At 39.4% G+C, this 18,572-nt stretch overlaps 1 protein-coding gene across 1 annotated transcript in view; it reads right to left on the reverse strand.

Moving 5' to 3' along the window:
* LOC108707545 (formin-like protein 3) overlaps positions 1 to 18,572 on the reverse strand; it is a 69,086-nt gene that overhangs the window by 28,763 nt on the left and 21,751 nt on the right. The window contains 3 exon segments of the mRNA XM_041582482.1: positions 5,530 to 5,606; positions 6,440 to 6,520; positions 8,269 to 8,352. Coding sequence (XP_041438416.1) covers positions 5,530 to 5,606; positions 6,440 to 6,520; positions 8,269 to 8,352 — 242 coding nt within the window.

Raw genomic sequence — 18,572 nt, forward strand, 5'->3', positions numbered from 1 at the left:
TGGCTGATTTTGGGCTAGATATCAGTTGGGGAAGCCTGTCGAAGGGCCCCATACACTGGCCAAAAAGCTACCGACTTGAGCTTTATTTCGTACTCAAACAGAACTTTACTGGAGTGACATTTATTGCCAGCTCAGGATTTGAAAAAGGTGACTTAGCAAACAAGTTCTTCAGGAGACCACTGTACTCACGTGTTACATGTAGAGTGTAGTATGTTATAGTTGTAGGCTTGTTATTTTCTAAATACCTTCCAAGGTTGCATGCTGACAGTATAACATAACTTCCTGCTACTGGAATATCTAATAGCCGACCATGTACAATAAATTGTATTTTCTTCTATATAAAGGTTTTGGCATGGATTCCGAAACAAAAACATTTGAGGGAAACAGGAAAGAGAACCGCGTGACATTACAAATTACAATTTATAGTGGATTTTTTTTTGGGGAATTCCTGAAAATAGCTATAATTTAGTTGCAGGAGGGTGAAAGTGCTACATTTGCACCCACTCAAGGGATCTGTGCATGAATAATAAAACCAAAATGCCTGGAGGGAGGCCATTCTATGATTCAGAAGACTAACATTTTTACCTAAGCACAGGCGATTTAGATTTGTGGCATCTCTATTCACGACATACCAAGTGCAGTGCGGCTTCAACACTGCACAAATGAGTAATCTGTGGTCTCCCTTGCATATAGAATTCAGGCCTCAGAGTCATCTCAGTTAAGAAAATAAATACGTGTGCAAGAGGTGCAGTGCTCAGCTCTGAGACAGTATTGTCTCACAGTAATTATCTAGCAGAATCATTTGGGGCATGTTAAATGGCAGCTCAGAGGTCCCAAAAAGGTCCATAAAAAAGTCCCTGTTAGGTTTCTATTTTTCTGCTATAACTGCCTGATGCACAGCTTCTCTGCCCTTTAACTCTCACAAAACAAGGGGGCTATTACAGAACAGCTAGGCACAGATGCTGATCCATTAAACTAACATGCCAGTTATTTACTTTTTTCTTAAAGGGGTGAACCCCCCCAGGCTACTGTCATACAAATTAACTGAAACCACCTGTCACAAGCTGTAAGAGACAGCTTCCATTCATATCAATGGCAGGAGGCACAAAGGGAATGCAATCTGGTATTTCTGTGCCAACTGATCTATGCTGGCAAAGAAAATCTATAATGTGAGGGTAATGGAACACCACTCTTTAAAGTTATTTAATTAAGTGACCTGGCTGATGCATATAGAATGGTGCAGGCAGTCCTTGCTTGAGCCAAACTCGCTCTCTGCACTAGAAGAGACAAATTTCTATTTTTTTTTGTTGTTTTTTTTAAAAGATTTTCTTTAATGCATTTGTTAACATTCATTTATATAGAAAAGAAGAAAGAGAGAGTATCAAAGAGATAGAGTTTGGGAATAGTCCGAGGAAGAAAGAAGAAGAGAGGAGGGGATGGGTCTCCTTTGGGTGTCTCAAAGTATTGTTGACGCGGGTAGGTCTAATTAACAGCCAAATTTCGATCAAACTAGAAATTTGTCAAAGTCACCAGGAGCGGCTTTTTGCTGCAACTTTCTAAACTCGACAGCACCACTGAATGTAACAGAAGTTCTTCAGGTTTGTTTATCAGCTGACTTCTGCTACACTGTTTCAGGAGTCAGACCCAGCAAAGGCAAGATTATTAAAATCATGACAGATGCTGCATACAAAATCAATCTGAGACGTAATTTGGCCTTCCTATCGCACTTCTCCCCTATTTATAACTAGTATCATTTATAGAGGCCAGGTGGCTGCCCTAGCAGGTGACAAAGAACAACTTGAATATGAAGATCATCATAGGGTTGTTCATTTAATTTTCAACAGAAAATTTAATATTAACTCCTCAGGTGAAGGGTAGCTCACCAAACTTATCCCTAACTTGCAATGAATGCTCTGGGTACAGAACCTGGGCAAACCAAAGGTGGGCATACACGGGCTGATAAAAGCTGCCAATTCAGTCCTTACCGACCTCCTAGGCAGCTTATTAGACTGTGCATGAAGCACTTCTGTTGGCGTGCCCGACCAATATCTGCCCATAAATACTGCTTTCAGTTTCTATTGCATTTCTGCAAAAACATTATTTGGGTTAACAGACCATTTAAGACGTATTTTGCATTTAAAGTTTCAGTCTCAGAACAAATAATTACTTTTGTTTGAAGAGCCTTGTGTATATAGAAGGAGAAGATGGATAGAGTGCCATTTGACTGCAGTGACCCCTACCCAGCAAAATATGCCGTTATGCCTCATTTGTACCCAAAAGAACATTTGTATTTTGTACAACTATTCAGCAAGGGGGTTTCCTGTAAAAAAAAAATGCTCTCTCCTAATGTGAGAGTTAAGGTGGCCATAGACACAAAGATCCTATCACACAAATCGAGGATTCGTATGATTTTCGGACCATGTGTGGCGAGTCCCGACATTTTTCGTCCGGTGGAGATCGGTCGTTTGGTCGATCGGACAGGTTTGATTTTGTCCCGACTGATCCCGCCGGAGCCCATTGCACTCTTATAGTAATCTGATCGTTCGGCCATAGGGCATATCGGGGAAAGATCGGCTCATTTGTCGATGTTGCCAAACGAGCGGATCTTTTCGTCTATGGCCACCTTTACCGGACACTGTGTGTAACAGGAATATACAAGGATGCACTAAAATCCAGGATTCTGATACATGGCAAGATATTTAGCAACAGTTCTTTTAATGTAGAACTACCAACATTCCAGTTTCCTGAAATTCTGTTGCTCGGGGAGAGAAGAATGCTTTTCTGTCACAAGAAATGAAATATGAACAATGAATATTATACACCCACAGACATGTTTCCCTGTGAATAGGAGCATTTCTACATGAGAGTCTATCACAGGAGAGTAGGTGCTGTGCTTCCCCTTAGCTCTCCATTCTGTCACACATACACACACAAGATTTGGCATATGACTCAGGCTGACAGAAGAAATGCTGGGCTCTGGCTTTTCCTCTCCCAGGCCAGCGACCCGCCTATTTCCTGTCTGCAAGATCTCCAGTCCCCCCACCACCTCCTGCTCATTTCCTGTCTGACTGCATGTTCTATTTCAGGGGATGCTTTCGGCTGACGTATATTAAGATTATGGCCCAAGTCCCACCTAGGGGGATGTCAAAAGCATCTTCTCGCCCCTCTTTTATCTGCTTCTGTACAGTAAGGATATGCTCAGAGCATATATTTACTGGCCATAAAATACTATGATTCGGATGGAAAGCACATGTGGCTTAGCTGCTGGGGGCCGAGATTCTAATTAACCATTTTATTATTCAGTGAGACTTTTTTTCTTTCAGGAGGAATGCTTTAATCTTAAATCTAGCCTTTAAACATATATCAGTCCAAAAGAGAGTATGCAAAAGCTGAGCAGCAGTAGCATAGTAGGCTGCATTAAGCCTTAGGCACTTCACGGTTACCGTTAGAAAAATTAACATAAGGTTAAACCCACAAGATGCTTTCAGCACAGTTAAACATTAAAGCATGTGCTTTGCTATGCAAAGGCTTAGCAGAGTTTCCAATGCAAGCCTGTGCATAGCACAATATTTAAGTAGGCTTAAAGGAACCAATCTTGATCAATTTGTTCTAATACAAAGGTATGATGTAATAGCTATATTATAAGGAATACTGAAGACTGAGCATGTTGATCTATAAGTTCTCTATATGGGCCCATCTCCTGGACCACGGTATTAAGGGAGTGGTTCACGTTTAAGTTAACTTTTACTATGTTATAGAATGGCGCATTTTAAGCAACTTTTCAATTAGCCTTCATTTTTTCTTTTTTAATTGTTTTTGCCGTCTTCTTCTTCTGACTCTGACTCAGTTTTCAAATGGGGGTCACTGACCCCATCTAAAAACAGATGCTCTGTAAGGCTATACATGTATTGTTATTGCTCCTTTTAATTACTTATCTTTCTATTCATACCATTTTCTACTCATATTCTAGTCTCTTATTCAAATCAATGCATGGATGCTAGGGTTATTTGGGCCCTAGCAACCAGATTGCTGAAATGTCAAATCTGAGAGCTGCTGAAAAAAAAGCTTAAAGTTTTAAACCACAAATAATTGAAAAAAATTAAAGTCAATTGCAAACTGTCACAGAATATCACTCTCTACTACATTATACTAAAAGTTAGTGAACAGCCCATTTAAAGTAATCTTTCACACCATCTCTGTCTGTTGCTGTTAATGCAATCAGCTCTATGGGCGATGGTATTTAGTGTCTTGGCAATGTGGCTAATGTACTCCAGTATGCCTTGGATCTTTAGTCTTACAAGTTACCCAAAACACAAGCAGCCCTGGCAAATCCAGCTTCCAGAACCTCCCAGGATCTCTCATCAGCACCAATCTGTTACATAGGTGATGGTAATGAAAAGCAAGTGGCAGCAACTGCAAAGTGAGTGTAGGCATTGAGAAGCATGAATGCGAGAGCTAAGCAGCAATCCCAAAAATGGAAGATATCGCTTGCAGGAAATACGGCTGTTCCTGTCTCTTGTGTTTCCGTTTCAGCTGCTCCCTCATCCGGATTCCTGCTGCACCGGCACCTGGACTTCAGTGTTCTGTCACTGTACGATTCATTATGCACTGCTGCACAAGGGAGGCTAACAGCCTGCTTAAGTCAGTATTTAAGAAAATTACAGGAGAATGTTTATCAGGCAGAATTTATTTTTATAATGATGAAAATTCATTGCATAAAGGGCCGATACCCCTTCATCTTTTTTTGCCTCCCAATGGATTTATTGGAAATAGTTACAGCACAGCAGACGACAAAACACTGAGATGCCCATTATTTGCATTTTCTCCACCAGTGAAAAAATAAAATGCTATATGGTTTTAGCTGGTACATGCCTTTTCATTCACAAACTTGAACTTTTTCTGCCCAAAATCTTCCCAGATTATGCAGTGTCAGACAGATTTACTGTATGTCAATGAACACATATAAGGGGCAGTTTCAGCCTGTGTCTGCCTTTTCTCCACTGGCATTTTTTCCCTGGTGGAGAGAATGCATAGTGTGCCATAGGCATTGCTGAGCAGACAGAAGAACACTCTTGTGTACAGTAGCCAGGAAATTCTGGGGGCACAAGGAATTATAGGGGCATCTGTTTACATAGGATGTCGATTCATCAGAAGCAGCAAACGCAACTTTAAATATTCAAGTTCTAATAGCTTTCAAATATCACACTACTTGTATATACTATGGACAGACAGAGGGACAGACACAGCTGGAAGTCTATTCCACTATTTTAGGATTCAGTCGAATCCTGAACCGAATCCTAATTTGTATATGTAAATTAGGGGGGGGAAGAGAGCCACGTGCTCAGTGCAAGTAAAAAAAAAATGTTTGACTTCCCTGTTTGGGTAACGAAAAGTTATGTGATTTTTTAAACTCAGCCAGGCACTTGGATTTGGCCGAATCCTGCTGAAAAAGGTTGAATCCCGAATTGAATCCTGAATTCGGTGTATCCCTACTATTCATTAATCAGAAAGAAAATGCTTGTTTCTCACCCAATATGATTGGTCCGGAGAGAGATTTCCAGCTCACGCAGAACTTTAGTGGATTCTTGTACTCGCCTTCTAAATTTCTAAATGAAATTATGATAGAACGTTAGAAGAGAGATTTGCCATCCATGTTAGTTTATATCTAGTCCTTCTATGAAAAAATATGCACCCAACATACCTCTTCCTCACTCAGCAAACAGCAAAAAAAATAGCAAGATGGAATCCCTAATCCTTGCGTCTCATACCCCTACTCCTTTTGGACTGCAATTTCTCTTGGCTCTCTTTATCGGATGTATCTGTTGCACTTTTTATTAATGTATACATGCATTTCAGGGGTCTAAAGATTTTTCTGTATCTTGTTTATATTGTTTACCTTATTTCTGCATGATAAACCAATAACTATAATGCTAAGCATCTTCCAATCTAACAAATGCTGGCAGCTGTGATCGTGTAACAAGAGGCATTCCACAGATGTACGAGAGGATATCCTACTGGTTATTCATGTATTGTGCACAAATCAATATAAACATGATCATAACAACATTTAAGGTGCACTAGAGAAGTGCTGTTGTGGTAGCCACCACCTGGCATCTGTCACTATTGAATTCAAGTATAGGGAACACTAAACAGGGTACAGTGCATACAGCACTTCAATACAGCAACTGCAATTTTTTTGCCTGTTCAGTGCCTCCCTACTTAAATTCAGTGGTGTCTGTTCTTAGAATGTGGATCCATACAGGGGTTGATGCACTGAGTCTGATACAGGCTGTGCGCTAATTACCAATACACTGTACCACCTGGCACCTGTACCGAATACAGACAGACATCATGCAGCAGTGCTACCAATAAATAAGGATATACTCTGGCAGATAAAAAAATACTAGTGCATTACCCAACATTATAGAACACACATTACCTTTCGTGTGACAGCAGGGTCTAAAAAGGACTGCAGTTTCTGGATGTAAGTATGTGGAGGATTTTTCACTTGAAAGCGCTCCTGAAAAAAAAAAAAAAATTCAGATTCATTTTAAAGGCAAGAATGAAAACATTAGGCATGAATCAAATACAGGAATGCTATTCTAATTCTTTATTCTAACAATGTGAATCATGATATTAGAGACAGCAACTTCCATTTTACTTCCAGTGAAAGAGCAATAGGGAGAACTTAAACGGTCAAAAAGACATCTTTTGTCAGCTGGGGATGGATAAACCATTTTATTTCACTTTGTTTACTGGTACAGTGTGAATTCCACGGCCAGCAACTACCTACAAACTGGAGACCACCACACAAGCTTAAACGGAGTTAGGAAATAGTGCTCAACTTTATTCACAAACAAATTTATTTAAAAATCATTTTTTTATTGCAAGTTTAAAAATCGGCATTAATCTATATTAGAATAATAAATAACTTTTAAATACAAAGGAAAATAATATGTAATCAGTGCAGTGAGCAAATCAAGACCCTTTTAAAAAGTCACATTTATAGATTACGTTTTAAAACCACATTGGTTTAAACGATATCCTGGCAAGGACAAACATATCTTTAACAAAATTCACCATTTGCCGTCTGTATGAATTACTTTCCAGAGATTCTCTTGAGAAACCATGCATGCAAGAATTTATGACGTTTTTTATTTTATATATACAGGTATGGGATTAGTTATGCAGCATGGAGCTGGGGTTTTCTGGATAATGATCTTTCCGTAATTTAGATCATTTAGAACATTTAATAAACCCAATAGGTTGGTTTTGCCTCCAATAAGGATTAATTATATCTTAGTTCGAATCAAGTGCAAGATAATGTTTAATTATTACAGCAAAAAAGGAAATCATTTTTAAGAATTTGGATTGGTTAGATAAAATGGATTTTATGGGAGATGGCCTTTCTGTAATTCGGAGCTTTCTGGATAATGGATTCCATGCATGTGTGTGTGTGTGTCGATTTTTAAACCTGCAATAAAATACTGATGTTTAAATTAGTTCCATTTGTGAATAAAGCTGAGCGCTGTTTCCTATTTCTGTATAAGGTTTCAACTATTTTTATTTTTGTTTCCCACGTTGGGTTACCAGCAGCCCTGTAAGTAAAAGTATTATGGTTTCACTGACCACAGACACAAATTAGTGGTTCAACTGAAATACCACACAAGCAACAGGTAATCAACTGCTTAGACATCAGCCAATAAAAACAAAATCACCTGTCAGTTTGTACCCCTAATTTTTCTAGCTAGTTAGCTCTAAGGGTTAATGCTGTGAAAGGTCAATAAACAGTGGGAATATGACAGATATCATGGGACCCAAGTGACACCAGCACCATTTCTAAGAATATATTTTACAGGTTATTCAAGGCTCTTGTGCATTGTGCACATGCGATAAGCCAAGTATTTTGAACAAGCAGTTTAAACAAGTTTGTAATGGCTTCCAGCTTCACCGATTTCATGGTATTGCATTATGTTTGTGTGCTCTTATCCATGTTCACAACGGGAGATATTTATCCAATGCATATACATTGCCAATGTTCATTATGGGAACAAATCAATGCCTTGCAGTCTAACTTCTCGCATAGTGCTCCATGGCTTTACCTTATGCTATAAAATAAGTAGAGATAGACTGAGGAAGGATCATCTGCAAATCCCCTTTTCTGCTATAAAAAACTTTACTATCTAAAGACAAGAGTCTAGCTATTAGATGCTGTGTGTTTTGTCAGCTTCTCTCAACACGTGTTGGACTGAAACCATGAAGCCATACCTGGTCACAGATAAGATCCCACTTCTTTTCGTTATCATACTGTCGCAGGAGCCGGGCCTTATCCGGAGGAAGGTTCATGGAGCTCTAAATGAAAGCCAAAACCAAGAATTAGAATTCTTTTTCACCAAAAAAACCAGCAAAGACTTATTAGTGTCACTAAATTATATATATATAATATAACTGATAACTAAATCTCATTCAGTGAAAATAAAAATGCCCTTACAATCATGCAGGCTGGACCATGGCGATGGAGGTATATGCCACAAGGGGACTTGTGAGCTAACAAAATAACATAGGAACCAAAATGTTACAAATAACAAACTTGTTTCATTCCTTGTGAGAATAACAAGGAGACAGAAGTGAAGTGAAGCAAAAAGCTGGAAAACAATTAATCATAAGGGGGATGAGAAAAGTAAGAGAAAAGAGTTTGGAAGAAATTATGAGTTGAAAACAGAACACAAGTCAACAGGCAATAGACGCAAAGATCTGATCGTACGAATCGAGGATTCATACGTTTTTCAGACCGTGTGTGGAGAGTCACGACATTTTTAGTCCGGCAGAGATCTGTCGTTTGGTCGATCAGACATGGTAAAAGATTTCTGTCTGCTGCCGTTAATATCTCTGCATGTATTGCCGATCATACGATTTTCAGTGGGAGACTGTCACCAGCTTTGGTCGGACATAACTTTTATACGATTGCTGTCAGGGGCAGAACATCGGCTCATCTGTTCTTTTCTACTTTTTCTTTTTGATCGGAATGGTTAGTGGCAGGTCAGGAGATGGGGAAGTCCGATCGTACGTTGATTCGTACGATCGGTTCTTTGCGTCTGTGGCCAGCTTAAATACAGAAGATATAGTCCAATTCAAGCGCAAAAAAACTATTAAAGGAACAGTTCAGTCTAAAAACTGGGTAAATAGATAGGCTGTTTTATTTATTTATTTATTTATTTATTTATTTATATATATATATATATATATATATATATATATATATATATATATATATATATATATATATATATATATATATATATATATATATATATATATATATATATATTTTGACACCAACTCAAATGATGTATCATAAGAATGGTTTGCAAAGAACCAGTTTGCAGGAGAAATACTCCCAACACAAGGGGAAATTGTAATTTACAGCAGACAAGAAGATATTTGCTTGTGTCCAATCCCTGGCTTAACTCTCTGCCTCAGTGAAAAAAACAGCTCTGTACTTCCCACACACTTACTGAATATTACAGATAGCGACTCCCCAGCGTGCACTATATATTGTGTGTCATCCTAGGCAAGCAAGCCATTAACTGTTTGCAGATCTGCGACAGCCACCACTTCTCAGACTTTTATTACACAACTTTCCAATACACATTCATTACAACTTTTCAGTGGTATTAAATTTACAGGTATGGGATCCGGTATGCAGAAACCTGTTATCCAGAAAGCATTGGATTACGGAAAGGCCGTCTCCCATACAGTCCATTGTATCCAAAATTTTTAGATGATTTCCTTTTTCTCTGTAATAATGTTTACATTATTTTCTAGTGGACTGAAGCAACAAAGATCCATATTCTGGAAAGATCAGTTTTCTGGAAAACCGCAGGTCCTGAGAATTTTGGATAAAGGGTTCCATACCGTATTTTTAGATGAAGTTGCTATTGTAAGCACTATTTGTTTTTCAATAGCTATTTCCTACACCGCTAGTCCTGACTCTTGAATCAATGTAGCAGAAGCTAGATTAAATACACTGTGGACAATCCTTTACAGTTTGTGACTGATTTGCTGACCTTTTGTTTGTTCAGGCTGTAGAACTCTTTTCTCACCTGCCAGTGGCTACATGGTACATCAGTAGATGAGGAACTGAAGAGTAATTTTTTGCAACGTGATAGATCATATGCAATCTACCAGGAGTACAGATGGATCTATCAAAACAGACCCTTGACCTGGAATAAATGCCCAGACCGTGCAGTATGGTAAAAATCAGGCAAAATGCCCAATTAGATCTGGAAATATATGGTGAGGTTAACAGAACTATGAAGTATCCAAGGTATTGTGATAATATTATTGTGAGTCTTGTCTTCTGCTAACCTCTGATTATGATCGAAATCATGCATGCCTCATAATTTATCCTCAACACAGACATGGGATCTGTTCTTTGGAAACCTGTTATCCAGAATGCTCCGAAGTAGAAAAAGGCCATCTCACAGACTCCATATTAATCAAATTCACTTTTTTTTTAATTTAAATTATTTTCTTTTTCTCTGTAATAAAAAAGTAGCTTGTACTTCATCCCAAGTAACATATAATTAATCCTTATTGAAATCAATAGGTGAATTTAATATTTAAAATCATTTTAGCAGAATTAATTTATGGAGATCCAAACTACGGAAATACCACTTATGTGTAAAACACTGAACATTCTGGATAATGGGTCCTGTACCTGTACTTCTTTTCTGGCTGTCAAGAGGGCTTAGTTCCCCTTTAATTGTTTAGCAGCAGGGGCATAAACACCCAGGAATTACTTGCACATCCCCAGTCATTTCTCCCTTACACAGTGGGAAGTTTATTTGGTTTTTGCTCTGATTAACGGCCTATCATACTCTGCCAATGTTGTGCAATGCCTCCTCCATGCCTGTGGCTGGTGGCCAGTAGGTGTTTACACAACACAATGCCTTTCTGGCATGATGTTGCTAGTGAATGTAGCTGTTACAGGGCATTTGTACATTATACACAGTAACACAGCAGGCATTTACATAGTTTGAAGAATATTATTTAAAATTGGACTGCCGAGTAAAACTGCAAGGAAAGAAAAGCAGGCATCTTTATTTGAAGCAAAAAGTCTAATTGTTTTAACATTTAATGGTGCCATTTATCATTTAAAGTGGGGGCTTAAATCCCAAACGGATCAGAGTAATTCCAGGTTTAGTGCTTAAACTGCTTATTGAAAACCTTACAAGAGAAGCAGCCGTCACATCATTTGACTTGAGCTAATAATTATCTGTCCCTTTACAGCCTGCTCCCACAGGGGTACAACGATTGTGCCACCCCGTCTGCAGTTCTGGATCCTAAATCCGGCAGACACCCTCTTTAGGCATCTGAAAGCAGTAAATGAGCCACCCTGTACTACAGTGAATGGGGGCAGGGATTTGGAAATGGGGGAGGTGGCTGAATGTAGTTAGTTTGTGAGCTACAGCACATCTGTGCAAGCTCCCTACAGGGCCGAGTACTCCCTCTCAGCTCTCATATATACACGTCTCAAATTCCAGGTTCCCAAATCCACCTTTCAACCTCACCCCTGAAAAGTGCCCCTTTTGCAGTAGCGGCCCAACAGACAATGAGTTATTTTCAGAGTTCTTTAACAGGAGCCAGCTGGTCCAATACTGAGGGTGCAATGTTTTCAGAAATCACAGACCCCCTCTGTGCAGGTTTGGCTGCTGCCTCTTCCCTTCTGGCTATTTTGTTATGCATCCACATTCCCCATTTATGCCAGTTAAAGCTCTGAACACACAAAACAGTCTGGGCACCCATGTGAGCACCTAACCACTTTTACCCCACATGCCATCTGAACAAAATGCATACCATTAACTAGTTAGAAGGCTTATGGCGGCCACACACGTTCAGACATGGTTGGGCAATTTTCTTTACCTTATTGCCCATCCATCTGTTCTAGCATGGACACCACCAAAAGCTATTTTAATAGGCTGTCCCCCTGGGTCCTGTTTTGTGGGTCCAGAAATCGCTGGCAGATGAGGGAACAACAACAACAGCACCTATTCAGATGCATTCAACTAGGCCAATGAGAGAATTCCCCAACTGTTTGGACCACAGACTGTAAATCTTGTGCATGGCCTTTCTTTAAAAGAAAACTATACCCCTCAAACAATGTAAGTCTCTATAAAAATTACATTGCATAAAACAGCTCATTTGTAAAACTGTGCTTCACGTAAATAAACCGTTTTCTTAATAATATACTTTTTTAGTAGGAAGCGCCATTGGGTAATCAGAAATAGAAAATTGCCATTTAAAAATGACAGCCCCCTGGGATTGTACGAATCACGGTGCACACAAACATACCAAACAAACTATACTTGTTTGGTCACATGAGCCAATTAACAGACAGAGTTCTGTCTTTTGCTTCCACACTTCTTCCTGTTAAGACGTGACGATTCTTCTTGCCGAACGACCGATTTTAGGGAAGCCCGACCAATTATCATGTGGTTAGTGGGATTCGAACGATCGTACATCTTACGATTTTTCGGCCGACATCTGTCGGGAAATTGATCGGCCAGGTCAAAAAATCTTTGTCGGTCCCAGTGCAATCTCTCTATGTTTGCAGGGCCAAGCAGGCAGCTCCCCTTTGTTTTCCTGGTAAATTGGTCTTTTTAGTTGATGGTAAATTCGTACGATCGTACGATCGTTCTGAGAAGATCGCGGTCTCACGATCAGGATCTGATCTTTTAAAAGTCTCAACATCTATGGCCAGCTTTACAGTTAGAGTTGTAGTATTTCTGGTCAGGTGATCTCTCAGGCAGCACAGAGACCATCACAAAATGGTGACTCAAGGCAAGAGATGTAAAAGGGCAATATTTACTTAAATGTTTATATTCCAGTTTGAGAAGATTCTTTAGTATGCCACTTAATTTGATATAAACTACTGTATCTGCTGCTCAAGTATTTATTTTGGGGGTATAGTTTTACATGAAAAAACAGCACTTTCAAAGAAAAATGAATTTGAAGAGCAGCAGATGTTGCCAAAAAGTTACAATTTATTTGTCACAGTAAACAATGTTAGCACAGTGAAAATATGTTTTTTAATAAAATAAGGCCACATATAACTTGGCTTTGTGTATTTTAAGAAGCATTAAATATGCTTCTATGTCAGTAATGCACGCTGTGTCTGCCTCGGACCACCACAGCTCTATTTTATATCATTTATTTTTAATACAATCCTACCCAGTATTATTAAATCCAATCTGTGAATGCATTCATTGTATAAACCCTGTAAGATTTCACTGGATGTATTCAACCCATTACACAACAACACACAGCCACCACTCATGCAAGCATCTTCACAATAATACCAGAGTTGTCTGGGCTGGGAAGGTTTTTGCTACTAAATAAATAAACTTTTTATAAAATTACATGTTTTGAAATTGCTTTGGCGTTTTTTTTATCTCACTGTTACTGGCTCAAAATACCACAGTAATAGAAAGAACTGAATGGGATCTCTAAGAAACACAGCACCTTGCCATAAAGTATTTGCAGAACATCCTCAAATCAAGCACCCAAGTCACGGAAACTTCAGTGGTTAGCCAACCCCTTAAGGGTGGTGACACAGGCTAAGATTCCGTGGTGATTAGTTGACCAGCGACAAATCTCCTCTTCTTGGGGCTAGAATGTAAATCGCCGGTGGCAATCGGAGCGCTTCATTCTCTGAAGTCACCTGAGGCAACTTCGGCGACTTTGGAAAACAAAGCGCTCAGAAGAGTGCCATCCTGCCGGCGATTTACATTCTAGCCAGCATGAAGGCTTTTTCGCACGAAGAAGAGGAGATTTGTTGCTGGACAACTTATCTCCACAGAATCTTAGTGTATGTCCCCACCCTAAAGTCACATGACTTTTAAAGGAGAGCCAAATGTTAGGCACCCCCCAACCCCCAGTGATTATAATCACGTACCTGATATTCTGGGCCGGTGCTCCAGTTAGCAGAAACCCTACATAAACTGCTTGCTCAAAAATACCCAGGTATTGGGTAAGTAATTATAATAACTGGAGCTGCCTAAAATATGGTGGTAAATTACATTACTAGTGGCAATTCATCTTAATCGAGGGAAAATCTGAAAGCAGGCATTAACCTTAATCACCACAAGTCATGTAATTTACTAGCGCCAATTATTATGAAAAGACATGGCATTTTCAGGGAGATATGTCACCTGCATGTAGCAAATTTTTGATGTGGGTGACAAAGCTCCCCTTGTGTCATTGCCCTAAGGCTACTGAGAAAAAAAATAATTTAAAACTTTTTAAAATATTTGCTAAAAATAGACTCCATGGAAGATGGCTTTTATGTACTTCAGAGCTTCTGGATATCAGATATTTGGATATGAGATCCCATACCTGTATTTGATTCACTGAAACATGCAGTAACTATTATTCCTGGCAATGATGTGACAAAACTATAAATGACAGTAAAAGTAGAATTTGCTGGAACCAAGTGCCAGTGCTGGGCTAAAAAAAATGCTGGAATGTGCCAGACCCATCCTTCCTTTTCTGTTAGGAGGCACAGCGCCTATAAGTACAAAAAAAACAAGATTTTTTTTGCTCCTCCAAGGCCCATGAATGCAGTGAAGCAGTTTCCTTCAGCTTGTTTGTATACAGACACATGTCAGCAATTAAACAAAAACCACTGGCATTTCAAGTTTCTAATGAATATAATAAATATACACCCAAACGACCCTATAGCATATGTTCTACTCCTTGTAGCGTAGACAAGAGTGTGGCTATATACTGAAGGGTGGGCTGTAAAGTACAAAGAAACAGGGGCACAGGATTAAAAACGTAATACCACAGAGCATCATACCATCACATCCATTGCTGCTATAAATATTCATTTTGGCCAATTGGGCTTACTTTCTACATCAGTGCTGTTCAACTTCTGTTGTACCGAGGGACAGAATTTTTCTGACCTATGTGGTGAAGGGCCTATAATGGAAGCCAGTCTTGACCACTCCTTTTTAAACCACACCATGTTATAACATAATTAATGGTGTTTGTACTCCAACTGACCAAATGGTTGGTGCTCACTGCAGGGAGATCACTCATCACTCATATGTGAAACAAGTTTATCTCATATTAAGACATACCCTTAAATTCATATACCTCCTCCTCCCCTGTGGACTGAACTGTGACTGAATCATTGTATGAGAGTATCAGCATGAGACTTAAAAGGATTGTTCACCTTCCAAAACCCTCTTTTTCAGTTGAGTGGTTGTTTAGAATGATCACCAGAAAAATACTTTTTTCAATTATTTTCCATTTTTTACCATTTCTTTCCGAAATTAAAGTTAAAAATGTTTCAGTCTGGCAACTCAGTAATCCCAGGTGCAGATCCTGAACTGTTACAATTTGCTACATTAGTTGATATATTTCTCAGCAGCATCTTTGGAATATTAGCAACTATTAGTATTAATTATAACAGCTGCCCTAAATAAAAATCAAAGATTCTGCTCAGCAGGGCCAAAGATAAGAAATGTGTTGACTAATGTAATGAAAACAGGGTTATGGAAGATAGCTTTTACAACAAATTGATCCAGGGATTGGCCCATCTGCCATCTTGGAGTAAAGCTGGACATTCTTTTTTTTCCGCAACATCGCGGATCTTTCCCCGATATACCCAACAATGCAGGGCTATATTCCAAACGTTTGGCCCTAGGGCCGAACAATCGGATTCCAACGAGGAGCAATGGGCTCCGACGAGTTGATCGCCGCAAAAATTAAACCTTCCCGATTGATATCGTGGCCAGATATCGATAGGGAAGACCTGTCGGAAGCCCCCATACACATGCAGATAAACTGCCAAATTGGTCTAAAGGACCCGTATATGGCCACTTTAAGGAATTAAAAGGAATTAATGCTGAGGAAAATTGGAGAGGCTTCGAATGGGTTTTTTTGCCTTCATCTGGATTAACTAACTAGTTATATATTGACTTAAAAGGTTTAACTTGATGGATGTGTGTGTTTTTTCAACCTAACGTACTATGTACTATGTTACGTATCGTTTAGAAAAAGTTATAGTGTCTGTGGCCCCATCCCAGCGCTGCTTCAGAAAGACATAAGAAGGCGAAACTTCAATATTAGAAAAACGATCACAGTGTGATTGAAAAAGGACTTTTTTTCTGGAGAACTATCTGAAAACAACTGAACTGAAAAAAATTGTTGGGATGTGAACAACCCATTTAAAAGTAACCCTACAAACCCTATAAATATACCTAGCACATATATCCTGATCTGTGGTACAAAGAGTTCTTTTTCTGTCACTGAGAGCTATTAATCCCTCTAGCCATTCTCTATTAAAGTAGGATGTAAACCACGGCTGGACAATCTGCAGTCTTATACATTGCTGAACCATTCCCAGCACCCTGCTTTCAGCTGTCAACAGGACATTGGAAACTGCAGTTTAACAACACTGGATAGTTGCAGATTGGCAGCCATGTATATACACCACAGTTTCAATTCGGCTGACTGAAGACAAGGCATTGGTTTTGAGCCTGTGTTTTTCTGGTCATTCCAGCATTTTATCCAACTGCCCCCCCCCCTCCGATCAATATCTGATCAGGATTAAAAAATCCCTTTGGATCAAAGACCACATCAGTTTGTTGGTACAGACCTCCTGCATTGCCCTTGTTTTGATCCAATCAGGCCCTAGGGCCCATGATCAGATCAGCCTGCAGAGGTCGCCAAATGAGCACTCTTGCCTGGATATGCCCACCTTAAGTAGACGATACCGGGCTGATCCAATTGTGGGCCTTAAGCTGGATGTTGAGATTTTTAAAAGATCCGATCCTCATCATGAGACCACGATTTTCTCGGACCGATCATACGATCGTACGAATTGACAAGCAACTAAAAGACCAATTTGCCAGGAAAACAAAGGGGAGCTGCCTGCTTGGCCCTGCAAACATAGATAGATTGCACTGGGACCGACTAAGATTTTTTGACCTGGCCGATCAATTTCCGGACAGATGTCGGCAGAAAAATCTTAAAATAATTTCGAAGGATTGGTCGGACTTCCCTAAAATCGGTCGTTCAGCAAGAAGAATCGTCGGGTCTATGGGGAGCTTTAGGGCCCAATGAACGGATCACAAAGAGGGGAATGCAGGAGGTCCACCACATTATCAAACTGATGTGGTTCTTGATCCGATTATTCAACCTGCCCAATCGACATCTGCCTGCTTTTCTGCGTTTTTCCACTTATTTTAACAGAAAAAAATTTAAAGATTTCCTAAAGTAAATAAAAAACACAGCACATTTCCTTGCCTCCTTCCTTGGACAGACAATTGGAGTTAAGCACAAGAAAATTCATTCACTTGCACTGCTTCTTGCCATGTGAAGTTAAGTTAGAAAACTTGGTTTAAGTTAGCATTCCTTAAAATCTGTGTGGTAACCAGAAGCAAAGACAAGCAGTGGATAATTTATGTGTGTCCTAAAATAAAAGGTTTGTCAGAGCCGCACCCAGCTATCAGATGAGCATTAAATATCTTTCTTTAACCAGCACAAGGGCTCTGGGAAAGCACTTCTACTGCTGCTTTGTTTTTTCCACCTATTCAAAAGTGCAGCGGATAAACTCTTTCCAACAGCGACACTCTTCCACTATAATGGGCGATCAAATCAAAAGGGCAGGGCACAGCCCGATGCACAGGAAACAGGAAATCCATTATATTATGTCCTGCAATGAGGTGGCAGTGTCAGCTTATCCAGCATAATATTACAGATGGGGAAAATAAGATAACAAATAGAATGCTGGAATTCCACCATTCCTAAAGTAAGAGAGACTAATGTGTCCATTTCTCATCTCCGAAGCGAATTAACCCCCCATATTCAATGAAGCATTATCTTTTAAATGAGGTCATAATGTTATGATGCAAGCGGTGCTTGCAGGAGAGGTGATTTCTATTGGATTCTATTGCATCCATAAGCTATTTGTCAGTAGAATACTCATTTGAGAATCGTTATCCATGTATAATTGGGTTTTGCATCAACTTCTATAAAAAATTAGGGGGCACAGAGGGACATCCTTAGGACTAGGTTTAGAATACCTTTAAAGGGCACTCATTGCCCAAAAAGTGTTTCTGCCACTGGAAATCCCGCACTCTGGTTGGGGGAAACAATTTTTTATTACTTTTTATTTTAAAGGCTCCCCCTGCTAGCACTAGGCTGAAAGGGAACCATGTTTAATGGTGTGCACGATTTTTCCCGGTGCGGGTGGCCTACCGCTGGGGGGAACAGTTAAAAACAACAAACCTGTTTCCCACATTGTTTACATCTAAGCACCTTGTATGTTGTACCTTGCACCTAATAAAAGCAAAGCAGAGGCATCTGGCAATTTAGTGCAAGACCCATGTATAGAGAAGCAAATATTAAATGCAAGTATCTTTCTAAAAAGCATTTGGACATATGCAACTTTGTTTCCAAATTTGTGCTTTGCATTACAACCCTTAATAGTAAACATCTTCCAAATCATACTTTTCTGGTGTTACCCACATCAGGAACTTAATTCAGGGTTTTACTGAACA

This window comes from Xenopus laevis, chromosome 2L, assembly GCF_017654675.1.
Source record: "Xenopus laevis strain J_2021 chromosome 2L, Xenopus_laevis_v10.1, whole genome shotgun sequence".
Classification (NCBI taxonomy): Eukaryota; Metazoa; Chordata; class Amphibia; order Anura; family Pipidae; genus Xenopus; species Xenopus laevis.